We start from the raw sequence: 27,962 nt of genomic DNA, 5'->3' as shown, positions 1-27,962 counted from the left end.
TCAACAGAATAAAAAAAGGGTTTAGCAAAAAACCCTGAAATTAGTTTTAATATTTTAATATCTTCTCCTTTATCATGTTCTGTGACTGGTTCTTCTAAGAAATCCTTTATTTGCAAGGGTCTTTCTCTTGTTTTGATTTTATCAATAATCAGCACTTTAATCCCTTCCTTTCCCAAATAAAATTGACAACTTTTCTTGGTGGTACATGCTGTTTGCCTTTAGATTTATGATATTTAGAGCTGAGATTTTCAAAGATGGGCAAAACTGTGGATAGTTAACTCTTATTTGAGTTGTTTGATTTTGCCACATTTTAAGAAAGTATACATTACCAAATAAACCGATCTTCCAAAATCACCTGACTATGACCTGAAATGTATGTTCAATGTACTTCACTGACTTGTGCTGGTTAGTCATCTCTTTTTGAATTTATACAGTAGCTGCTTTGCAAAGTAGTTGTTTGAATAGCCAGCGTGTGTCAAGCATGTTGAGATATGTATAACGGGAAGCCATGGGAATATTTGCCTCATTGTAACTGTTCATCTTATGGAATCAACAGATTCCTTATCAGCATATAACCACAATAATGTACAGCCCAATGTAGAGCCTGATTAATCATGTACCCTCCTTGGATCAGTACACCGCCTCCTCACATGGGCACACCACTTGCTCCATGCTTACGCTTCTCACACCAAAGGCAGCAGTTATTACAAGACAGAGTTCTTAGGTGTGATGTGCTAACTGGGAAATTATCACTCAAGCAACAATAACAATGAAATGGATAATACTTAAGCTGAGGCCCAGAAATTAGGATAACCCATCTGCATGAAAGTTAAGACTCAGGGGAGATGGCATTTACACAGAAGAATGAGAGTTTGAAAAGTTTCTTTTCAAGATCCACAAATTAAAACGGACATAAAGCTGTTGCCATTTAGAAATAAAGTAAGAAGAGTAGCACTGGAAGTGGAAAATGGATTTGTAAAGAGGTTTCATTTTAACAGAGAAGCTGGGTGAAAGGTAGGGACAGGAACGGGCACCACTTAGGCCTGTATGTGATGTCAAGTGGAAAGCTCAGGAGAGGACCGCTGCATGCTGGAGTAAGATTGATTTAACAATAGATTCAATTTTAGTGAAAAGGCTAAGGTGCTGGCAACTGGGGGTTGGGATAGCATCCATCTAAAAGCAAATTTAATTAAAACAGAAAGGCCAAGGAGGTAGAAGGTGGAGACTAAAACAAAATCAATATTAAATTAGCTAAGTAGAAGCTTGAATCAAATCAGCTAGTTAAAAAAAGGGCATACTGAGTATTTGGGAGTAAGGAAGCAATGCATGGACCTGAGAAATGTCAAGGAACTCTCAATAAACAATATATCCCATCTAATCAGAATAATAATTCCATTTTAATAAGAATATTATTTATTATAGTAGTAAACCAAAAAAATCTTAAAGGAAGGTATGACACCCAGTTTAAAGAATATTATATGTTTATAATTATATTCCTGTTTGAAGTTAATTGTCTTTTATGTATACATACGTGTTTGGTATATATATGGGACATGGCATATAATATTCATAGTATCAAAGAATCATAGAATATTTTGGGTTGGAGGGACCTTTAAAGGGTCATCTAGTCCAACCTCCCTTGCAATGAGCAGGGACATTTTCAACTAGATCAGGTTGCTGAGAGCCCCATCCAACCTGACCTTGAATGTTTCCAGGGATGGGGCATCTACCACCTATCTGGGCAACTTGTTCCAGTGTTTCACCACGCTCATTGTAAAAAAATTCTTCCTTATATCTAGTCTGAGTATTCAGAATCAATGGCAGAAATGCTTAACATGAATTATATTGGCAAAGCAGAAATTTACGATGTAGTTGTGAAGTAGCCTTTATAAACTCTCCTTTCTAGTTATCAGTCTGGAAATCAATTCAAAGCTAAGTGATGTATACACCTACATTTGAAACAAAATATGTATATGTACAAATACATATCCATCCATATGCATATACATATCCCTCTACACACATATATATCTATGTATGTATTTATTCAAACAGGTAGAAATTGTCCAATATATGACATAATACTGTTCTGACACATTTCTCTTTTCAGAGAATTGTGTTAGTACTTTCTGCAAATAATACATAAAAAATATTTTCCTTTCCATACAAATCTTCCTAAATGCTTCACCTGTACTCCTGAAGTCCCATTTAAACCATTATGTATATATGTACATATTTCTACAGTCAGAATCCAAAATTGTGGATGGAAGCAAGTGATCGCAGCTCTGTACCTTTTGGTATCTAAAAGTTCACATAATTAATTGGTATAAAAAAGATCTTAAAAAAATATTAAACTTCACCCTCCTGAACTCTTCCTCAACTTTGTACAAAAAAGAATGAATGGATAACTCTGACTTGATCGAAATGACCAAGTATCATTTCGATGTATGAAGTAGAGGAGAGTATGTATCATCTACCAAGCTATCTGTAGTGCCAGGCAGCTGGCTATGGGTACTTGGGTTTTTCTCACCCACACAGGAATGTTTCAAAGCTGTACCGTGTGTTCACCCCTACTGCTCTCACCTACTAACATTCTGGGGATTATCCGATAATAATTCTTTGTGCTGAAGTGATTTAGGTGATTCTTTCCTACTGAATTTCAGGAAAAAATTTCTGTCTTGTGTTTATGGGAGGACTTGTAGGAAGGCACTGGAGGAACTCTTATTTCTGAAAAATAAATGAGCTGCTGGCTTGCATGGAAATGGCATCTTGACTATTATATTCATACCTATTGCCAGGCAAGTTAGTCCGAGTTTAAAGTTATAATTAAACTCAGTGAAGGAAGAGGAAATTAGAGGCAGTCCTACAGTAAGAAATCAATTATCTACTGAAGATAGACTAAAATACTTTACTCAAGTGGTGTAGAAACTCAAAGGGCATTTCTTCAAGTTATTCTATTCACACTTTATAGTAAGCTATGCTCTACCAATGAAAAACTGGAATTAGTTTACACATGTCATTTAGATGATGCCATTTTCTCACACTTTGTCTGCATCCTATTTGGGTAAACCTTACATGTTGCATTCTACATGAAATGTATGGTACTTTCAGGCAGATAACTTCTGCTGCTGCTAGAAATATTCCACAGTCAAGACTTCCCTTTTCATATATTGTGCGCTATCTATTATTTAAAGACAATCTCTCAGCTAGGACAAGGTGTTCGAGTCCATGGAGATTACAACTGGAAATTAAGACTATTTTGTACATTTTGCCAGGGGAATGTAAAAGCAGAGGCTGGCATGGATATTTTTTTTTTTTTTTTTAAGTTGTTTTCCTGTGACATGTTATTCATCTATGGTTTTTAAGCAGAAGAAAAAAGAAGGGGGAATCATGCCTCCACTGTAATTTTTTTGCCACTGACTTACCTAAGATCAAGATTTTTTTCTGGTATTTAGTATTTATATTGTTTAACTGCTTTTATTTTACACCACCTCAGACATTTTACCCTGAGTTGTGTGCATTATATCTATGCACACATTTCCATAGGAACTAGAACAAATGCTTGCTCAAGAAATGTATGATAACTTAATATAAAAAAAAAAAAAAAAGAAAAAGAAAAAAAAAGAAAGAAATAGTATATAGTGGTAATTTAAATAGTATAATGTCCCTGCTGTATTTCTTCCTTCATTAAATACTTCAGAATTCATTGTGTTAGTTTAGTTTAGGAGTGAACATGAATTTTCAGTTAATTCACACATTAACGCTAATGATAAATAGGAGGACACCAATGGGACTGTAAGACCATACAACATTGTTAGAATAACAGGTTTATCCTTTATTGCCAGTATGGGAGAAAGTGGAGTCAGGTATAAGTAGGATAGTAAATTGGTAATTCTGCAGACCACATCTGAGGACAGCTATGTTAGAGTCTTCATCTCTGCAGGATAATGATTTTTAAAATTTAAAATATAAAATTTATTTTAAAATAAACATTTGTTTGTTTTTAGAAAGCTTATCAGTTGAATGAACACTTACAGAATACATTTTGGTTATGGATCCATTATAATTCTGTGCCTGGCAATATGATTAGTCTATGTCTGGTGAAAATTGATTCTGCGGTTTTACCAAAATTGTTATATCAAAGTTCTGGGGTTTTGGGTTGCTTGTCCAGATGAGCAGAAAGATGCAAATTGCTTTTCAAGCCTTTCAAAAATTCTGATAGTCACTGCCATTTTACAGAAATGACAAAGCCAGGATAATGCTGCCAACCTGGCAGCTATAGCGTTGTTTCAGTGCCAGAGAGTAAAACTTATTATAATTTTAAAACTCTGTGTCAAGCATATTCATCCATTGGACAGTAACAACACATTTGGTTTCAATATCTCAAGTTGTTATGCCCAAAGGTGAGAGTGGTGAGTACTAAAGCTCAGTGATGATCTGTGCTGCTGGCTACTGTTCAGAAAGTTTCATAAATCCTCATTTTCAGTGAGGTAATTTAGGATAGTCATTGTCTGGGGACGTTTGATTCTTGTATTGACCAGCAGAAGTGTAGTGCAGTATCCTCCTTCTTGGTCATCTTTGATATTAATCATTTTATGATAAAAATTCTCTTTTCTAAAAGGTAAATGTACTCAACCACATGGGCAATTGCAATTGATGTAAAGATATTAGTGGTGGGTTCCCCAAAACTCCTTAGTTAAGGAAACTTGTATATTTATATATAAAGGTAATCACACATACAAACATATATGGGTCTGTTGCTAATATTATCTATTGCTAGTTCTTCATTCATTTTGCAAAAAATAGCATATTTACATGTAATTTATCACTGCTGGACCTACTGTGTAACTACAAATGTTAAATCAAATGTGAGGAAAAAATTCTTTCTTTCTTGTTTGATTACTGCCAACAGATGCTCACTGGTGTGTGTAAATGTAATGCCGTATGTCAGATAAGGCAATGCAGTAGTTTTTCAGTGGTGGTAATAATATATCTTGCTTTACTTAATATTTGTCTAATGATGGCATATGGAGGTTCCTATTGATATATCACAGTATGGGGAAACTCTTCCTTTTTAAAACAGATTCATTTTCCCCTCTGTGCTGAAAGTACAACTGAGCTCTGAATACAACTAGAATAGGGAAGAGACAAAAAAAAAAATATTTTTTTTGTTTATTAATTTTGTTCATGTGGTTTCATTTGGGGGATAAAGCTTTCCTCCATGGTGAATGGAAGCCCTTTCCTTTATTTTACTTGTGCACAAAAGAGGTTTGAGCTTCCTTGGATTGACCTTTCGGTGCTCCAATCTTGTTTTTGTAATAAATGTTGAAATCACGACTGTAGTTTTGTGGCAGATCTTCCCCTCTGATTTCACTTTTTTTCCTTATGCAATTTGTATGCAACTCAGCTTCCACTCCACAAATTCACATACAGTATGGAACTATCACTTCTGACATGTGTCAATGACATATTTATGAACTAGTATTTAGCAGCAATAGTGCTATCAATTGTTTCTCAAAAAAGTCCAGAAACTGTTTAGAAATTTAATAATGATTTTAACAACGTATTTTGCCTTGTCTCCAGACTCCACTTTATTAAAACCATTCAGTAACTCTGACAAGGTGGCAACAGGCTTCTGAGTTCATTTTTAGGAGAAAATGATTCATAAACAGGATAGTGACAGGCTTTTATGATTACAGATTTCACATATTCTGTCCCTACAAAAGGGATTATATAGATTGATAGATCTACAAAGAAAGAAATGAAAAAATGAAGGGAAGAGATATAAATAGACTTTTTCATTAGGATGAATGATGGAAGGTATTAACCCCACTACAGCAGCGTGCCTTTTACATGTCTTCTTTTTCATTCCTTCTGACCTGCTATCATCTTCCTTCTAAGTAAAAGTTAACTACAGTCTGAAATGTAGGTAAGGTGAGCAATAGCTGGAAATAAATGTTTCCTCAAGCATTATTACTGTTCAGAAAAGTGTCCATCAGCCGAAATGTCAGGCTCAAAATCCATTTAAGCACTGCACAGAGGCTAAACAGGCAGCTATTATTAATTTTTAAGTCTGCTTGACTGGTTTCAGACCAAGAACTGGGGTTAACTTGATGCACTGAATATTGCAGAGTATATTTAATTAGGGAGGCTTTGACTCTCAGATGGCTGAGGATATATTTGGTGCAAACTGCTGAAAAAATATGATAGAATAGCTGCATCTACCTAAGAAAACAATCTGCTGCATCATATTAAAATGCATAAAATTGCCCTTTTGTTGCAGTTTCTTGGACTTTTATCCTAATGTAATCACTGTCTAATTTTAACTTGACTATTTTGAGGCACCACTGTACTTCTCTCTTAAATAAGTTTTTGTTCATTATCCTGCAAGTTAACAATGTGAATTTTTCCAGAATAAGTCTCGTTCTCCTCAGCTAATTATCAAACCAAACCATTTTCCCACTGTGCCTTCCACAGATGTTTCTTCATTTAAAACGTATCTGTGGGATTGCCATGAATGAGTTAACATTTGTCTTTAATGTGTATCTATAAGCATAGAGGAGTCTAAAACACAAGTGGGCACAAAAAACACAAATTAGCAGAAACTGAGATACTAAAGGGCTATTTAGTTGCTTTGGATTGGACTCAGGATCTTGGAAGAAAATAAAAAATCAGAAATTATATTCTCCACTGGCTGTAAAATCTCCTAGCTATCTATTCTGCTTCCCTGTGTTTGCATGTGAGTGTGCATGTACACGCACTGTTATTCTTTTAAAGGCACTGTAGTTTGTGTCTTCTTTATCAGTCTGATGGCCTTCCCAATCATTTAATGAAGCCTCCTTATTCCAGGAATTTAGTTAGCAATTGTCTCATAAACAAAGTTTCCAAATATCTGTATGAAGGCCTAGCTACTGTCATGACTCACCACAGCCATACGGAAAGGAGTTGTCTCTGGATTTCACTGACCAAAAACTCTGTTTATACATCTCAAATTATACTGCCACACCATCCTCTGCTGTTACCCTGTGTTACCAGTTCCTGACTAATGGGCAATTCCTAGCTTTCCAAGGGAGGAAGGGGTCTGGGCTTTTCCTTTTCCTCAAGACCCACATTTCATGTTGCTTCTCCAAGTGTTCATATTTCTCCTTTACAGCACCAGTCTTTGTCTAGGCTCCTTGCGCCTTTTCACAGTACACTATGTGCACAACATGCTTATGATTCCTTCTCACTCGGTTTTATCTGAGAATCTCTTTGATATATTTTTGTCCTATTAGAAAACTAAATGAAAGTGTTAAAATATGTTTGATGCTAATGTCTATTGCATTATGATGGAGAACCAAACATTGTACAGATTGCAGCAATGGAAAAGTATTTTGTTTATGGTCCTTCACATTGTTTTCAATCAAAAAGTCTGCTTTTCCACCACAGCCATGAATTACTTAAATTATGTTTTCAATAAGATTTTCCAGATATTATCAAATGCTTTTCTACAAACTGAATTTTTTTTCCTGCTATATTCATTTCACCCACTAGTGCTATTCTGTGAAGAAACAAAACAACTACGTTAAGATTTATGAATAAATATTTGGTTGTGTATTATTTATCCTATAGCCATAAAATGGCATTGGCATTTGTTCCTTTCTTTTTCCCTAGCGGTAGATATTTTACTGTTTAACTCCTCATATATGAGAGGAAGTAACTAACATGATCACATTGTCTCTTTTTTTAAATAGACTTGTTCTTGTATTTGCTCCTCTTTGCTCATCCAATATTATTCCCTTCTCACTATTGCTTTTACCAATCATTGTGTTAGTCATGTGGGCATGGTGACCTTGTTAGGCAGTTCTTATAATCTCTTTTCACACAGCATCCTACCAAAATGTTTGGTGTATTCAGATATTTTGAATGTCTATTTAACAACTTTTGATAAATACTTTTTCAAAGGTGTGCACATTTTCAAACTTTTTGAACAATATGGATATGCACATAAGGGTCTCATTGATAAAGGCAGGTTAAGAAAATGGTGTCAGCATTTTAGATCGTCTAGTTACTTGTAAATGTTGAACAGGTCTATCTAACTATTGATCAGAGTGATACCGCAGACTGTAAATGTCTTGATCTGTCATCTCCATTAACTTTACTGCTGATAAAAGCTGTTATTCGGAAAAAAAGACTAAATGGCTTCAGGAGCTTTGATTCGAAATTAACGTACACACTCAAAGACTTACATAAATATATATATGCAGTGTGAATCACATGATTTTCAGCAGTGTGACTGGCTCATGCAAGTGGTTCACAGACCTCTATGAAGAAGGTTAGTAAGTACAATCCTGACATCTAGATAAGGTGGTAGTACCTAAATAAGTATGTCTTTGAACACAATTGGTTGTGTACATGAATGCCAGATTCTGTCATTTTTCAAACTTTGTTCTTTGCCTTGGTAGTTAATGCAAGACTAAGTCTCACCCCAGGTACTGTGGCTCCAGAGATGGAGAGGTGTGTATCAGTACTTACAGCTGTCCTCCTCCTCCATGAAAATACTGATCACGTAACAGGCATACACAAATCCAATCAGCTGCATGAAAGAAGAGGAAAAGCAATCATTAGAACACATTGAACACTTATTAAGATTTTAGCGCAACGGTACATAAATACAGGTATCACAGCTAAATTTTAAAAAGATTTACTTCCATTTCCTGTTTTATATGTAAATTCCAGTGCAAATGGTTACAAACAGATAAATTAAAGAGACTTTCTCTCTTTTGCTCATGTTGCATTATGTTTTAAAATCTTTTCCCAGTCCCACTGAGATCAGTACTGATGAATAATACTATTGAGTAATACTGATAGAAAACAGTTGGACCTTGATGTTCAGCTATTACTTACATTCCTTTGTTCAGCACCTCTGTTCTCACATGACTTTGTCCACATGAATGTGGGCACCCTAACCACCTAATTGCATTAAAAAGATAAAATATTTATTGACTGCTATGGAATTAAGTCATAGTAAAGCTTGTTTGGAATCCACAAGAGATGTCTTTTTGTGTTGCATAAAGTGTTCCAGCGAAGAACTGTTTGGCAAAAGTTTAATTTGATATGTGAAGTGTCATGATGTAGCTGAACAGTAAAGCTGCATTATGATTCATCAGCGTCAGGAAACACCTTATCAGAAGAGCCTGCCAGTAAATCACATTAACTATGCAAGAAATGAGCAGACTCATTTTCCCAAAAGGACAATACCAGCAAAATCATGCCATTGTTTTAAAAGCAGCTCCCACAAAAACAACCTCCTCAACCTGAATCTGTGTCACTTGTGCCACTGAGAGGAAGGGATTAAGATCTTTAGGATGAGGGAATAGAAACTCCGCTCATTTGCTTTCCATATAGAAAAAATATTTTCTTATGACCACCACCACAGAAGAAGAAAATCCCACTGGACAAGGAAACCTATTAAACTGCACTGTCCAGACATATCCATGATTGAGAAAATATTGTTTGTGCAGCTGTACACAATTCATGCTATCAGAAAGACTTGAAAAGACTGTTCATGAGAGATTTCTAAAATAACCCAGAGATTAGTTTTAAGAAAACTCCTTTTTCTCTGGTCCATTCAAAAAAGCTAATTAAAATAGTTCTTCTAAGGATGTCATGGATCAACCATCTGAGAAAGAGGTAATTTAATAGTATCTACACAGGTATAAGCTCCTTCAGAGGCACAGAAATCATTTCAACCTGCTTTCTGGTTGGGCTGCACGAGGAGCTTTACAAGCATCTCCAAGAGCCTCTCTGCAGACAAAAAGCTTGTCCACACAAGGGAATTCAGGGAAGTTAAGATGAATTAACTAAAGCTGTGAAATCAACGTACATAAGATAAAGTACATTAAATCCCTGTGTGGCCTTTCCCATTCAAAAATAAAGTGACCTTAGTTCACTGTAGCTTAATCCTCCTCCAAGGGATTAATTTTCCCCATGAAGAATTAAGCTACAGTACACTAAAGCTGGGTAACTTGTGAATGAGAGCTGTCGCAGCGCTGCGGTACAGTCTTGTTGGAGCTTCCTCTGCAGGGTATTCACCTTGCTGGTGTTTCAGAAAAGTGAGTTCAACCCAACTTTCCTCTCGCTCTGAGCAGACTGCAGTATCGGCAGTTTCCTTGGCTTTTTTTGGTTACAATTTACTGGGGCAGTATTGCTACAGACTCTATCAGGTGGACACCTCTTTGTTTTACTGATGCTCTGAGCCAGCTAAATGCAAACCAGCTTTGGAGGAGGCGCTCACTGGAGACTGCTAGGACCCAGCTGTGCCTGAGCTACAAAGCCCCACTGCGCCTGGTGTCATGGTGCCTAGACCCACAACGGGACTGGCTGGTTCCATGCGAGCTCACCTGCTGAAGACTGTGTGGGTGGATAAGAGGCGTCCAGCCTCCTGCTGTTAATGACAATGGGATCTTGTGGTTCTGCTCCCCTTCACCTCCAGCACCAGCACTGGCTTACAGACTTCTTGACAGATTAAGCACATTTTTTCCCTAAACTTCAAGTTTACAGCACCTTTCAGGCACGACAACTAAAGCAATATAATATAAAGGCATTCAAGGGATCAAAAAACCAATCATACTTGAGGTATATTCTTGTGCCACCTGAGTGTTACATATAGATTAAAAAATTATTGCATTAATACTACACAAATACCAGAAAACAGGTGACCTTTATGAGGGAATGTCACCTGTTTATTTACAGTGTTTCCTGTTCACCATTCCTGTTGTGCAATTTGGCTGTGTAAGTCACTTGGGTTTGTTTCTTTTTCCTAAACATGACTGAAATATTTTGAAGAGTAAAACTACTGAGTAAATAATGAATGTGATAAAAATGAATTGCAGTACATCTTGTGGGTTCAATGTTTGTGAAGGAAGATCAAATATTTAGAATTATTCACCATCTTCCAATCGTGTATTTCTTTCTTTTATCTTCTTATTAGTATTCTGTATTAAATTAACTTTACTTTTGTAAATCCAGTTCCTTCTTTATATGTACATGTGTGTTCCATATCCATGTATATTATATAAAACACCTATCCATGAGGACTTCCAGCAAATTTCTCACATGTGTCTTAAGATATTAGACAGGTGGATAAAGCACAGAAAGATACTTCCACTCTAATGTGTAATAAGCCACCTGACACAACAAAGAAAGCAACAGGGAAAAATACTCTAAGAGGTCTTCCCTCCAAAAAAGTATGGGGCATGGCAAGCCTGCTTGTTTCAACAGTCCTAACAGTTTACATCTTGCTCTTTCAGTAGACCTTCTCCTTAAAGTAAATATTTTCCCACTCTCTTCAGTGTTTGAAACACACTTTGTCTAATCTATGAGCTTCTTGCAAAATCAGCAGCCTCTCTCTGCTTCTCAGTATTTCTTTATATTTCTCATCATTAGTAGATAAATATTCCTAAGTCAGATAGAAATCATGGCCAGCTATTGTGTTTATGGCATATACTTGCTTAAAATATACCATTTCCCCCCATCTGTTTAGTTATTAATACTAGAAGAAATAAAAAAATATATTCACCCTCTCCCAATGTCTTGGTGTTTTTTGGGGGAAAAGAAAGTTCAGGTCTCTAATCACACCAGGAGGTATCATAACCCACCATGTTCCAAGAATACCTTTTTGTAATTGAAACGCAGAATGCACAATTCTGAAAGAATAAAGCAACAAAGAGGAAAAAGAGCGCTTTAGCATCAATTGTCGGGTATGGCTGTTCAGAGGTGGACAGCGATGTCTGGCTTGTAACTAACATGCTAGTAATTATAGTTGGGTAACCGATATCTACAATACAATTAACATGAAGTGATAAAGTGGGAATATGGCCTTTGACAGATGAGACCTGTTTCCAGTTCCTTAAACAGAGTTACAGCCACCACAGTGTGAATATTTTTATAAATTAATTAATTAAAATCTCTTCTTTTACGTTATAGATAGTCACACTAATAAAATATTTATTCCAACAAATTACTTTTGCTGTCTTGATTAACCTAGATGCTGTTTAATTAATAATGTTATGCTCATGTGAACCCATCTAGCCATCAAGTTAATTGCCAATTCGTGATGAGCTGACTGATGCGTGTTGCCCCGTTTCTTGATATTGGAAATGTTGACTATTGGCCTGATACCAAGTGATGGACTTAAATGTGTGTTCCCTGATAACTAAAGAAAATGTGATGCAAATGATCTGGAATATACTTAATTTGCTCATCTTGGGTTTCAGTAAGGATCCAATTCAAAGGGACCAATGAAGTGGTTGGAACAGGATGTTCAAAGTGTCAAAGGTCACTAGCACCTGAAAGTATAAATGGGAGCCTCTGGCTTGATCCAGAGAACAATTTAGATGCCAGGGTGGACTTGTCTTGACAATGTTGAGTTTCAGGGCATGGAAACTTACTGGGATGCCTGCATTGTACAGGAACCTGCCTGTCTTGCCTGCTGAGTCCAGTCTAGTAAACTGTCTCAGAAGACACTTGTTAGTGATATCTGACATTTGTCAGAAAATCAAGTGGGAAACTGTGGGAAGAGGCTGTTGTCCCCTGCTTTCATCCAGCTACACAGTAGTTAGGGTACACACCTTGTTCTGGAGAGAATAAGCAATACATAAAATACTCAGATATTTCATGGAATCACAGAATGGTTTGGGTTAGAAGAGACCTTTAAAGGTCATCTAGTTCAGCACCCTGCTGTGGGCAGGAACATCTTTCACTAGATCAGGTTGCTCAAAGCCCTTTCCAAGCTAACTTTGAACACTTCCAAGGAAGGGGCATCCACAACTGCGCTAGGCAACCTGTTCCAGTGTCTCACCACCCTCATCATAAAAAATTTCTTCCTTATGTCCAATCCAATTCTAAACTCTTTCAATTTAAAACCATTGCCCCTTGTCCTCTCACTACAGACCACAATAAAAAGCCTCTCTCCATCTTTCTTATAAGCCTCCTTTATATATTGAAAGACACAATAAGGTCTCCCTGAAGCTAAATAACCCCAATTCTGTCAGCCCTCTGATCATTCTCATGGCCCTCCTTTGGACCTGCTCAAACAGATTCACATCTTTCTTGTGCTGGGTACCCCAGAGCTGAATGCAGTTCTCTAAGTGGAGTCTCAAGAGACTAGAACAGAGGAGGAGAATCACCTTGACTTGTTGGCCACACTTCTTGTGATGCAGCCCAGGGTACGATAGGCTTTCTGGACTGCAAGCACACATTGCTGTGTCATGTACAGTTTTTCATTCATCAGGACCCTAAGTCCTCCACAGGGCTGATCTCATTCCATTCATCCCCCAGTCTACTGATATTAAGGATTGCCCTTAAGGATCTTGAACTTGGCCTTGTTGTTGAACTTCATGAGGTTTGCACGGGCCCTCTCCTCAAGGTTGCCAAGGTCCCTCTGGGTGGCATCTCTTCCCTCTAGTGTATCAACTGCACCACTCAGCTTGGAGTCATCAGCGAACTTGCTGAGGGTGTACTCAAATCCTGCTATGTCATTAATGAAGATACAAAATAGCATTGGTCCAAGTACGGACCCCTGCGGGACACCAGTTTTTACTGGTTTCTATTTGGGCATTGAGCTATAACTCTTTGGATGCAACCATCCAATATTTTCAGAACCACAAGTATTTCTGTACCAAAACCGTTATTTTTTCAATGACTAGCTGATAAATGTTGCTCACATTCTCCAAATCATAGTGATGAGAAGGCTTCAGGTGTGGGAAACAATTGTCACCTAAACTAAGTTGGCAGAGACTTCAGTGTGGAGTGCACAAAGGGACTTCTTATTAGTGGAACATGGGTACATTTATATGATGCTATTATCAAGGCTTTTGATGCATAATTTATTTTCTGCTGATAGCCTTAGGTAGAAATGAAGTCATAGCCTCTGTTATTTATCTCCTGTGCAGGCAGTATAGTCTCTAGAGGACCTAAATGTTTTAGTCTACCTAAAATCTCCAGGCTTAAACTATGGACATCTGCATGAATTATAAATGCCTAGTTTAATAGAAGTGAAATTAGATTATATAATTGTCCATCATTAAACTGTAAGAAACTATGAAAACATGTAAGAAATTAAAAAACTAATCATCTGAGCAAATATATGCTGTGAAATATAATTGCTTTAATAAATGAATATTTCTAGAATATATCCTATTAGAAATAAGAATCAAATTAAGTGTAAAATATATATTTACCTGTAAATTAATGTATTTTAATAGTTACCAGTTAATGTGGATTAACCTTTCCTTAGGAAAACAAGGACAAGTAGGAAATAAAATTAGAAGTGATTATTGAAATCAAGGTTATTATCTGCAGACTGAAATATTTTCGATTAAAATTGATGATTTAGATAATTTTTATTTAAATCTTTCTATTTGGCTTTGTCATCATCAGCTATGGCCTTTAAATACACTCTCACAGTATGTGATTACTTTTCTATCTATCTGCTTCACATACTGCAGTTCCACTGGTTCAAAGGAGGTATGTGAGTGTACCGGGTATTTAAGATTACATGAAGCAGTGCCCTAGGCTATCCGGTTAATCTTCAAGATCAGGTGTACAAAGGACACTTATCACTGTTAAGCTACTATGCAGAGTTTTTTAGAGATCTCATTACAGCAACATAGGACCATCCAAATAAACTAAATAAACGTTCAGTAGTCCTGGCTACCAGAGGATGTATATAACATTATAGCTAAACTAGATTTGGAATATTCCTCCAGTCAAAAAGATAAGACAACTCTGCTTCATGTTCTTCCTTGTACACACCCAGTCCACCCAGATTTTCACCTCACTGAATATGGATTTTTCTTGACTTCTTTTTTGCTGATGACAGCTGAAGAACATTACTCTCCATCTATCGCTGTGGTACGTTAGAAGTGTAACTTGGCAAACACAACTCCTGTTTTCTGCAAGATATTTCACTATTACCCAATTTCCCACAAAGATTGAGGGAGTATGAAAGAAGAAGAAACTTTTAAAATCGAATGTTTATGCATAAAAAGAGTGTAGGATACAAAGCTTGACAAGGTATCTTTAAATTTAATTTATAAAATGGAAACTGTGTAGCAAGAGTGAATTTACTGAGTAAAAAGGTAAAAATGCTTTAAATTACAAAACATTCTGACTATTACTATCTTCTGATTAACATTTTCAGGAGAGCTAACAAATTCTGAGGAAAGGGTGAAACATGAGTAGTTCATCTTCTTAGCAACCTACTTGCCATTAACATTTTAATACTCTGCAAGGAGGACTGTAAAGCCCTTTTCTTCCATTAAAAGCTAGAAAAGCATTAAATCAGAATGGGAGATACATAAGAGAAATAGGATATTGTTCCAGGATCTTGTGTATACATAAGTCAGCAAGATAGAAATATGACTATCAGACACAAGGAAATTATAACTGCATATATTTCAAGACAATGACAAAGGAACCAGGATCAAAAGTAACTAGTATATAGTTGTAGTATAATAATAACCATTCACTATAAGTGCATGATTGCATACTATATACTATTGTATATAGTTATCCAATTTATGACTTTACGTATAACTGCTCGATTATATATATTTTATTAGAAAGATATTGTAAAACTATATAATTATTGACAATTTCAAAACCAAATGCAATTTTTTGAATTAAAGAAGAGACAGTCCTAAAGGTATGTTCTCAGTTCTAGGATTAAATGATGAAATGCACAACATTTTACAGTGGTAGCAGTGGGAGCTTCAACCTTAAAGTACTTAGAAATCTAAAATTATAAAAGCAGACAAGCAACTAGAAAAATGTCCAGAAAACATAGCAGGATATGGTAGCAACAGTGTCTGAAGTACACTATGTTGTCTAAGCATTTTTTTTTTCTTTCCTTCATCTTCCTAAAATCAATTGGATTTGACTTGAATAAAATTCAGGCTTTAGGGGCATTGTCTACCAAATTCATCAGCATGACCCAGAGCCAATCTGGTCCAACTGTGCCATTTACACATGTAGTGGAGAGCTCCCAGAGGCTACAACTCTGATAGGCCTTAAAATGTGTTAGGGGCTCTAAAAGAGGGTGACAGGAGCTTACAGCTACTTTTGCTTCATACTGATCAGGGAGAAACAAGTGAGCAGAGATACTAACATAAATATCTGTTCTTAAAATACATAGAGGTTGCTGTTGGCTAATACTGCAGGACATAATTCCTCTTGAATGCCATCTACCTAGCACTGGGAGGGGAGAGCAGCATGCTGGAAAAGACTATACCTGTTATTTACTGTGCTTTTTGTTGTCCTACCCTGTGTCTGCTCTTCTCAAATCCTGGTTTCCACAGTGTCCCTTTGTCTTTAAATTAAAAATTGTATTTGACAATCTGATTTTCCTAGGCCAAGATCAGAACCATTGTTGCCTGCAGTTGGTCTGGGAATTTATTTCTCCAGCAGCATAAACATATAATTACCCCTATTACCCAGTTGCCCAAAAGGACTTTACCAGTTAAGAGGGAGGACCAGTGTGTTATGTTGTCAAGGTGCATCCTGGCTTTGTTAAGGTTCAGAAAAACAAGCGAAAACATCATGTGTTGTCTCTCCTCCTCTCCCTCTTTAGCTTAGTTATGGCTTATTCTCCCTCCTGTGTTTTTCCTGCAAGACCTTTAGAAAAAGTATCCTATGTTCTGAGAACAGAAAGATGGCGTACTTGGAACAAACTGTGTAATCCAGACTCCTGTATAATTCTGTAGGTCCCATAATTTCATCTAGATACTCTGGTAGCCTAATGATAGCGTTGTCAGAGTGTCCCTCACAAGTTAGGGCAGGGTAATGTTGCTCCAGATGAGTTATGTCCACTCTTCACTTACACAAGAGAAAGAAGTAAACCCCAAGCATTAATCCTTATTTATTTGGTTGTCTATTGTGTGATAGATATCTAAATTTTATATTTTAAATGAAATTGAAGTCTTAATATGTAAAAACACTGAACACGTATTTAAACATGACTGGCTAGAATACAATGTTTTATCTTGCAATATATTAATTGCTTGTTAATGATTCAGCTGAATACAGTGGGGGTCAATAGCGTAAAATAAAGCCAGCTTTAAACTTTGAAAGTTAAAGAGCAAAAAGAAGGAAAGTAGAGGGAAAAATGGTGATAAGAAGGAAGGATAGAAAGGAGATCTACTTTTGAGTAGACTCTTAAAAAAATCACTAGGAAAGAACTGGATAAACAAGCAAGACCTAGTTTTCCTCCAGTGGTAAACAAAACAAAAGTTCTCCTAAGAATGGGGTCAAAGTTCTCATGTTTAGGTTAATGACTTGTCAGCTGTATAACAGGGAGTGAGAAAACCCTTTACATCTAATTTTACAATAAGCAGACAGAAAGTTGGCCTTCCTTCATTTCTGTAAGCTTGACTTTGTGCTATTTGTTTTTATATTTTCTAAATAACTATTTTTATTCTCTTTTACCTTAACTTGTCAGTGTTAAGGGTAATTTCAGAGCTACTTGCAGAAGACACGATATTTCACATCTTTTGATATAGCAAAGAAAGTCAGGTTTGATGGTGTCTCATAACCCAAAGTGTTTCTTCAAGGTATCCATCAGGTAGTGATTTCACTAAGTTGCAAGTACCGCTTTGGAAGCTGGTAATGAAATCAGAAGAAAGAATGAAAGAAATGTCTGTCAGTGACTAGAGACAATGCAATCTCTTTCTTTGGCATGTGACAAGGTACTTGGGTTCTGAATCCCAGGGAAACCAATAATGCATGCAGGGGGTATCAAAGTAAACTCCTTGGAGAACAGCAGAATATTGCAAATATTGGGCATTTTTTATGCTAATACTCCTTTTAAAAATCTTCCGCTGCTTATACTGCAATTATGAAAGATGTCCTTTGTTGATAAAATGCCAAAAGATATTTTTCCCTCCTTATTAGGTGAGAAGACAAATAGTGAGAGTATTATTTCCTCTTACTTGTGGCAATAGACACAGAGAATGCATTTTAATTCCAACAATCCATTGCAGTCTATAAGAATTACTTATTTTCTACTAAATCATTACTTTCCCTTCATGCACAATGTAAATAACACATATATGAAACTATTATATCTATATTTATGTAAGTCTGACTTTGTGTTGTTTGTTTTTATATTTTCTAAATAACTACTTTTATTTGATTTTACCTTAACTTGTCAGTGTTAGACAGACAAACTGTGACATGGAAACAAAAACTAGTTCAAGATTTCAGTGGGGTGACAGTGAGGGTAAAAATAGAATTACTACAGTGTGATTCCCACTATTCTCTAGCCTCCTTTATAGATACTTCTTAAACACCTAGGTAATAATAGTTAAGACCGAACACATTATTATTGTAGCTCCTGTTAATCCGTAAACATGACTTGAAAATTGTATGAAAAAGTATGCAAAGCTTTCACTAACAACAATTATGCCAGAACATACCTCAGGGAAAAATAGAACAAGAAAAATCAACCCACAGATAAAACCATCATATTAACATGTTAGGAAATGTTATATGATCTAATGAACTGCAAAGTAAGATTTAATCTCTAATCTTACCAGGCTGCTTATATTAGCCCCCCTAGTGGAACTCTTAGAGAGGATTTTCAGGGGTGGTAGACACAGAAATGCACCTCAGAAGTAAGCTGCAAAGCCTGAAAGACATGCACCAGCTTAGACCCGGCCCTAATTAATTCACAGGGAAAAAAAAGGTTTGATAATAACCAAGAGCTGGTTAAAATTCACAAAAGTGTAGAAAGACATATAAGGCAGTATTGATGAGCATAGATTGTCTGAAAATTTTTCTTATGATCTAGACTGCAGGGGGAGCTGGAAAAGCAGCATACAGTATATTCTCTCTGTGGATCTCAATTCCAAATTATTTTTGGACATGCATAGTTCAGTTTTCTTTTTCTATTAATATTTTGTTCAATATAGACAAGGAAAATCACACAAAAATAATAATTTTGATATTTTTCTTGGATGTGTAAATATATACTAGAAATTCCTAAAATTTCATCTTTCTTAGAGGACCACAGATGATAAGTCTATCTATTCTTGGCAAAGAAAGTTTACTTCCATCTTTAAGAAGGTAAGAGAAGACAGAACAGGCAGACAGATTATGTCTTTTGATTCTCAAAAACAAAAAATGAAACAAATCACTTCTATGTCCACAAGACCTTAATATTGTTTTGCCTTTTTGTGTGTGTTCACTGAAATACTACAGAGATGAACAATAGTGTACCACAGATAGAAGAGGTGAAGGTAAGATATTCCTTTATCATCACTTTGTTTTTTCTAATCAGTTTTTACCTAACAGGATAGTTAGCAGATGATCTACCATGTGTGCTTTCACTTGTGTATGAATCTGCTGTATTCAAACCACAGAACAGATGACTCGATTTTGAGCCCCAGTTGAGCTGGTTTTGCTCTTTGGAAGAAACAATACTATAATCAGAAACGTGGCTAGATTTATGTGTTTGGCAAGTAACATAGCAGTTTTTTCACTCAGCTGTAATGTCTAAAACTGTGAAACACCAAGAACACTACAGTAGCAATGCAGAACATTTTGAAAAGCCTTTGTTTGATAGTTGGTTTTCTTTTATGGATATCCTTTCCACTGTAGTTCTTTTTACTGTAGATAGTATTGTTTAATTCCATCAAGCTGATACCTGAATGTGCAGATGGAGGTACATAAACACACACACACACACACACACACACACACACACATATTTATAATGCTTTGTGGAGTGGTCTGCTGTGATATGTGAGAAACAAGACTACCATAAAAGCAGCAATGTTATCAGTTTGTTCAGGTATTCCCAGTTAAACTGTGTGCTAAAAGGCCTTTGTGCTGGATTCCCACTGGGCAGAAAAGCTATCAAGAATTGCAATGAAGCTTCGCTTTCTATCAGTGCCTAATAAATTTCAGAAGCTGCTTCTCCAGTCATATCTGACCCAGTGTGATCTCTTATGCCACATCTGCCTGGCACAGTTTATTTGCTTGCAGTATATGGTCCCCATATGTATGTTGTGGCTTTGTGTGCTATCACTCCTGTTTCTTACCAACAGCTTTCACTTGACACTGCATCCCACTGCTCCCTTTACCTTCATCTGTGTCGATTCTGCAGCCTGAAGCACAAGGTGCACCCAAAATCAATATTTCTTTTCCAAGGAGCCTAGGCTCAGCCTGTAATCAAGCAGCATGCAAACACACAAGCTACACTGGAGCCATTCTAGAAAGGACTTTGTGTCCCACTGTCAGTAAAAACCAGCGTAAACATCCCTACATGGTCCCAAGTGCTGGCTGTATGGGTGGCAGCAAATGTATTGCCCCAGAGCCAACTCTCAGGATGTTTTAGCAAATGGGAGGGAGATTTGGCCCTGTTTCCTAACTTGAGGCTACTGCTACAAAGAAATTCAAATGCAGCAAGAGAGTCTGCACCTGGTAAAAGCAATTTCAAAAGGAGCCAAAGAATTTCCTGCATTGAGAATATCTCTTGACCAGGGACATGTATTAACTGGAAGTGTGTCTTTGCATTCCTTGACTCTGGTTCACCTAGACTGAGCTTTTGGCTACAGCATGTAGAGTTTCTTTCCAGAAAACAAGCTCAGATTTAAAGAAATCTAGGACACACATGATGGTGCTTATTCATGGCTTGTGCTGAAGACAGATTGAATTACACAGCCTGAAGGACAGGAAGTCAGGCAGAGAAAATGCTAGCCCACTTTTCCTCCTTCTTCTTGTATCCAGAGCTGGGACAGATCTTTGCCAAGGAATCTCCCAGTAGGTGGAGGACACCAAGATCTCAGGAGTATGTCCTTAGTCTTTGGAAGAAACCTTAATATACATGGGGGAGACTGAAGGCATCACCAAAACAGGCAGCTTTGGACATCCGGAGTACATTTCTAGGGTTCATCTGCTTCTGTTGGACTGGCTGTTTGCTCAAACCCTCTTCTGTTGCTTCCTTGCAGGTACAAATAAGTTTAAGCCTACTAAATCATGTGGTGCTGCACAGACTATCTGAATAAATATCCGGGAGGTTAAACTTTATGGCACACTTTCCCCTGCTGTTATAATTCACTTATATTTTGAGCAGAAGTAGAGCTAGCTCATTTAAAAGAAACTCAGGTAGGTCTATTTTACAGACAACTCTCACAGTTCTTTGAAATGTTAACTTTTAGAAAAGCCAATTTTCATCAAAAAGAAAGTAAAGGAGATGCAGTCTGACTTCTGTAATAAGCAAATTGGCGCAAATTGCCACAAACTGTAATTATTCAGTATGAGGATACGGGGACAAACGTGACAGAATGGTGAAGAATGAATGATGATGGAAGGGAAAAGCCATGTCCCATGCTAAAGTGATATAGTTGTTAAAGAGCACTTGCACAGTCAAACTATTTTTGACCAGATTACTAACCACAGTTTCTCAAGAATAATATGTTGTCATGGAATAAAAAGGATTAATCTCTTAATCTCATAGATTAGTAAAAGGCCAAAGTACAAGGATATATAAATGGTGTGTGAATAGATCAGTGAGGGAAGTTATCTGTAGTGCCCTGTACAGAATCATGCTCAGTGCTATCCATTTCAAGTATTCATGAGTGATTGGGAAATAGGGTGAGGAACTCAATCAAGATTGGTGACAATGCAAAATGAAAGTCCACTGTGAAATGTTGTAGATGGATCTCATGACATTGAGTGTCTGGGTATTAAAATTAGAACTGAAATTCAACATCAATAAATGCAAAGTAATGCACATAAGGAATGTCAACTGTAACTACACATACAGGGTAATAGGCTCTATATTTGTTATTACCTCTTGGGAAAGTTGTGAATAGTTCATTACAAACATCAGTTCAGTGCTCAGCAGCAGTCAGAAAGGAGAATCAAATAGTAGAAGAGCAATAGAAAAGAAAGTAGAATACATCATTATGCCACTGTACAAATCCCTTGTGTCCTGCATCCTCAGTGCTACGCACAGTTCTTTCTCCTTATCTCAGACAGGAAGTAGTTGAATCAGAACAAGCACAGAGAAAGGTGTCAAAGATAAAGCTATGGGTGGCTTTAGAACAGGGAGAGATTAAACAAATTCACTCTTGGGAAGGAGACAAGTGATGACAGAATTATACTAAAAAATAAAATCATGAATGGGTTGGAAAAGATGAATACAAAATAATTAATTCCATTTTTCATTATATAAGAACAATGGAAAATCAAACCAAATTATCAGATCACAAACTAAGGGGTTGCCTTTCATCACCAACTGAAGTAAGAACATTTTCCACACAAATCAGAATTAAACTGTGGCACTCGATGCCCAGAACATGCTGGAAAGGTGAGACCTATACATGGGTCAAAAGCTGATTAGACACATTCAGGGGAAAAATGTTCATCGAAGGCTATAAAAACAAAATTTCAGATACAACAGATTTGTCCAAGGAAGTCCTAGGCAATATTGCCAGGAGATGTTAAGCACTCATGTTTGCTGCATTAAACATGTCAATTTATTACTATTTACAAGTGCTAAATTCAGATGTAAATCACACAGCTGGAAAATTAGAAGTATGGAAGTCTAATTTACACAATGGGAAAGAGATTAAAATGTTAGCTCTAGGCTTCATGTATGCATTATAATATCAACCCACTATTTTTTGAATTGAAATGCATTAATTGATGTTTGGTTGCATTCAGGTTTTGGAATTCATATGCAATGATTCAGTTAGGTATGCTACCTATTCCAGATGAAAGGGAAGACGTAATGGTAGATACTTCCACATAAAATATTGAGAATAGATATGAGTGATGCTCAGCTATCTTGTTAGATTTCTAGGATTACTTTCAGCAGTTTGTAATCCAAGACTTCCTTGCAATTTTATTCATGGTGAGAAATATGGGCTATGATCAGAGCTGGGCCACGAAAAGTTTTGTTGTTTAATTATGAGTAAATTGACTATAACAAAATGTCAAAATGCTTTACAGGTTTGATTCTGAAGTCTTTAAAAAGTCAAAAAGTCACACTAGTCAGCCAGTCTTTGCTGGTAAAAAATCATTAATACTTAAGAACTGAAAGAACTGCAGGGAAAAAAAAGCCCTCAAATGAAAGAAAGGATGTGTTACTTTAATAGTTACATTTCTAAAATATTATTTAGCTGACTGTGGGACTCATATCCACAACCTTATCTCAAAAACTGACATCAGTCCTCCACATATCAACCATACCTATGACCCCTTTGTATTTTTCTGTGTTTTGGAAAATTAGTTCATCCATGATCAATTTAGCAGATATGTTGAAATGAAAGGCTGTGCACAGATGCATCTTTCCTCTGTGACCAAAGGCCTAAAAGTCTGTCCAATGGGAGAGGACTGAACTGTATTTATAATCCATAATATCAACTACTTGGTCCTGAAAATTGGCCTGAGAGAACTATCCCCAAAGGAAGAGCACTTAGAAGAAATTTTTTCTTTTGTGATATATCTTATTTGCTTATAGACTGGGTTACAAAATTCAGTGCTCCTCTTTCTCCATTTAGGCTCTCCAGAAAAAAAAAAAAAAAAAAAGTGACATGAGAATTTAGTTAAGGGAGTTCAGTAAATTTACTAAGACCTAAAGATCTCATATTCATCAGGTAAACTCTTACTGGCTGTTTAGAGATACTCAACAGCTGTGTGACTCAAGCTTCACTAGAACTCATACTTCCTTAATTTTTCTCTGTATTTTCTTAGGGATATGGCTCATTTTTTACATGTGTACGTGGGAAAATATGTGTGTTTACAAAATGACACTTCCAAAAATTCCCATCATTAAACAACAAAGATTTTTAATCTCTAAATTATAAGTACATTCATTATTTAAAAATCATTATCAACCAAAAACTTGTATTACACTGAACTTGACCTGTATTTATTTTAAGTTAGGGGAAAGATTCTATGTTACTACATGAAAAGAGGAACAGAGCAATAAACCAATAATATTGGTAAGAATGAGGTTTAAGAGAGAAATGGTAAAATAGCTTCACTGTGACAGAGCCAAGGGACATCTCTGTTTGTTCTGGGAAATATCCAGTAGCCAAAGTGCAATAGTCAACGTGCCAATACATAAGTTGTACCTCAACTGTGACCTGTGGCTCCTTATGTCTTTTGCATGCTTAAAACTGTATTGATCACTGATAGAGTCTTAAAGAGGAAAGAAAATGGACTCTAAAGAAATGACAAGTAATTATTTCCAGTGGCATTCAATCTGATTATCTGGTAGCATATTAGCTGGATGATGTGAGAAAGTGAACTCACTGGTTCATTGACTCAATCTTAATTGTAGCCTTGATGTGATCATATATTCCATCTTTTCCATTAGCTGAATTGAAGTAAATTATCTTAATAATGTGCTTGCTTAGGCTCCTATTTGTTTGCTAAATGTTTAACAAAATCCAGAAGAAGTTCATAGAATAAATTGTCCTCTCAGATTGCGACATGGATCATGAACAGAAGCACAGTTAAAGAAGATATTTGAAAGGCATTTGTCTCTGTGTCTAAAGCAACAGGGATATTTTAGAATGGATAAACAGTGAATTAAAGAAAACAGTATAACAAATTCCCCAAATTAATCAAAACAAAAAATTTTCAGATAGTTCCTTTAAAACAAAAAAGTAGTTTGTGCATCTTTACTGGTGAAAAAATCAAAATACAGATGTCCAACAACTTTATTTAAGAATCTTTAATGTATTTTAAGGTAAGAAGAAACTTTTCAAAATAAGTTTTGATATATTATAAATTATTGACAAAATGCTAAAAAGTCAGTAATCTCTTTTACAATATTTCTAATTGTCAGGGAGCAGACAATTGTACCTGAAAAATGAACATACAATTTCAGCTTGTGAAATTCTTACATAACTTTTTAAAATTACTAAATTTAGCAGTTTGGGGAACCCAATGCAAACCTAATAACTGTCAATATTTTTTGTAAACTTCTAATATTCTTAGATAAATATTGTTATTTGTTTTAAGAACACGGTAATTTTGTCTTCTATATGGGTTCTCTAAAAATTTGCATCCCCGTGAAGAAAAATATTTAAGTACTCCTTATAATCCTTTAGAGGTAAGAACTAATACTAAGAAAATTTTAAAATCTGTATGGTCATGCACAAAGTCCTGTGAAAGGGATTAGATTTCCTTTTTATGTTATAATGAATAAAACTGATAACATTTATAAGAAATAACATTGAACAGGAAGACAGCTTGCACTACAGAAACCGTGAACCACTAGAGATAACGATTCTAGGAGGAGAACAGTGGAATGAGGACAGGAAAAACCCAGGAACCAGATTGCAGTGACCTGAGATAGCAGGTAGCTTCTAGAAGCAAACAGGTCTATCAGAAAAAGTTCAAGAAAACGGTCAGACTGACTGGAAGAACACACACTGAACAAGTATGAGCTTTTCCAAGAAGAAACATAGAAAATGATAGATTTGGCTTATTCAATAATGGTACAGATTACCAGAGACAAATATAAAATAAAACCAGAAGTGTATAGGGATGAAATCAGAAAGGTCAAGTCACAAGATACAACTAAAAAGAGAATAAAGCATGATAAAAAATATTCACTGGCATATTACTAATAAAGAGCAAGCTCAAGTAACAAGCTGTCACAGTCCTCAGTGATGTGACCCTGAGGCTGTAGGTGCATGTGGCAGCAGTAATTATTTTCCAGCATGGGCAGGTCACCCATCAGCTGGGAAGTCACTGCAGCTGTGCAAACATCTCCTCCAGCCAACTAGAGGCATGGGTTTGAGCAGCTGGATATAAGGTTTGGCTGTGTTAAATAGCATTGCCTTCAAGGGAATCGATACAGAACCATGGTCTTTTCTCTTTATTCCTTCTTCTGTAGAAAGATTAACTGTGGCCAGTGAAGTAATGCCACTGACACTAATGAAGGATTCAGGTGAGAATAAGGAAGAATATGTTATTGATCATTTGCATAAATTAGAAATCTGAAGAAATTCAGATGTACTAGCCCTGGTAAATTCATGTCAAAGCATGTAGGAGTCTGGCTAAAGCAATCTCAAGCATGTTAGAACATACTTCTGAGAATTTGATTTAAAACAGGAGAGACTGAAGGTCAGAAAGTCAAAGATTGTCCCTATCTCTTTACACAAAGACAGGAAAAGAGAAGGGAAAGACGACACACAGAATTATATCCCTAACTTCATTTACTATAAACTTATTGAAACAGGGAATCAAATTATGAGTCAGTAAATAAACATACTAGTAAGAAGACAAGGTGATAAGTAATAGCCAATATGAATTTTTCAGAAACTGAATCATGTTAAATCAAGTATGTTCTCTTTTAGGAGAAATAATAGGCTTTGTGGTTAGGGAAGGAGCAACAGGCATGATATATCTTGATTTTAGTGAGCATTTTGACACTGTTTGATGTTCTTATAAGCAAACTATGAAAATATTGCTTTGACCAAATTACTGTTATATAGATTGAACAACTGGCTTGAAAATTGCATTCAGAAATAGCTACTCATTGTTCTCCATCAAACTAAGAGATGGTAGCCAAGGGGACTTCATAGAATTCCACCTGGGTCCAGTACTACCCAGTAGTTTCATTAGTCACTTGGTTATCTGAAGAGATATTATGTCTTTTACACTTCCAGATGGAAGCAAGCTGGCAGCAGTTGCAAGTCCCTTGGAGGACAAGATTAAAATGAAAATAATCTTGACAAACTGACAATGAGTCTGAAAAAAATAGGATGTGATTCAGTAAGGCCAACTTCAAATTACTATACTTAAGCAGGAATAATGAAGTACTCGAAGACAGAATAGGGTGAACAACAGGCTACATAGCAGTTTCACAGAATAATAAATCACACCCAGACTATGAATTGATAATATCATAGTGTTGGGAAAAAACTCAGACAGCATACTGGGATGCAAAACTGAATTTCAAGGTGAATCAGGAGTGCCCTAGAACACAACACCAGTAAGGCATCAGTTGACAGATTGTGTATATTTTGGAGATTTCCCTTCAGTAAAGATGAGACCCAGTTAGAGGAAGTCCAGATGAGAATTATAAGGATGATCATACATCTAGAAAACATGACCTCGGTGAAAAGGTTATGATACTAAATTACACAGTCCTTTAAAACTTCTGGATCTGGGAGACCACATTTACAGTGTATTGTTAGCTCATATTGTTCATTGAAAGATTAAGTGCAAAGGGCTTCTTCAGACTGCTGCCATCTAAACCACTTATCAAACAATTTTGCTCTAGAAATAATAAGTTACTGTCAGAGGATAAAAATCTTAACAGACCTTTTCAAATTCAATTACAACATGAAACAACTACTAATATCCAAAGACTCAAGGGTTTTCTCATTAGTATTTTAAAGCAGCATGACAGATTATTTTGAGTGTGTCAATAATGATTCATACTTCTTGTTGAGTTCCCATTGTAAAGACAAATCTTAAGACAGTCGAACTGTCTTTTTTCAGGCCAATATATGAAAAACATCATTAAGGTTGCTATGAATCTAGACAGGGCATAACTTTTTCTGACAGCTATAACAAGGGTAGATGAGATGCAAAGCAGAATCTGATCACTTCAGGTTTTGTGCTGGCTACTATGTGGGCAAGATTCAATTATTGTGAAAGAAATGACACACAGGAAATTTGTCCAAAGCTGAAAGGAGAAACAAAGTGTATGGGGGTGTTATTCTCTGATGGTGAAGAGGTACTATTCAAGATGGGATATTACCTTCCCAATAGGCTAAATGAAATAGTAAACATCTTCAACATTAAAAAAAGTAAATTACTGCTGGACCCTGGGATGTACATGAGCATAACTCTGTAATTCTTTCTAGGAAGCACCTTTGAGACATTGCCAGCCAGATGTCTAGATGCCCACAGCTATCCAGGAGGTGGATAGATGCATAAACATATGT

General features: G+C 36.2%; 1 protein-coding gene across 2 annotated transcripts in view; it reads right to left on the bottom strand.

Annotated features, from left to right (window-relative positions):
• NKAIN3 (sodium/potassium transporting ATPase interacting 3) overlaps nucleotides 1-27,962 on the bottom strand; it is a 399,276-nt gene that overhangs the window by 15,508 nt on the left and 355,806 nt on the right. For both annotated transcript variants that reach the window (XM_074882038.1, XM_074882049.1), the window contains exon 5: nucleotides 8,515-8,575. In XM_074882038.1, the coding sequence (XP_074738139.1) occupies nucleotides 8,515-8,575 (61 nt within the window). The remainder of the gene's footprint in view (nucleotides 1-8,514; nucleotides 8,576-27,962) is intronic.

The sequence above is a fragment of the Strix uralensis genome, chromosome 1, assembly GCF_047716275.1.
Source record: "Strix uralensis isolate ZFMK-TIS-50842 chromosome 1, bStrUra1, whole genome shotgun sequence".
In the NCBI taxonomy this organism is placed as follows: Eukaryota; Metazoa; Chordata; class Aves; order Strigiformes; family Strigidae; genus Strix; species Strix uralensis.
Note: the sequence above shows the minus strand (reverse complement) of the source record. Positions and strands in the feature narration are given on the sequence as shown.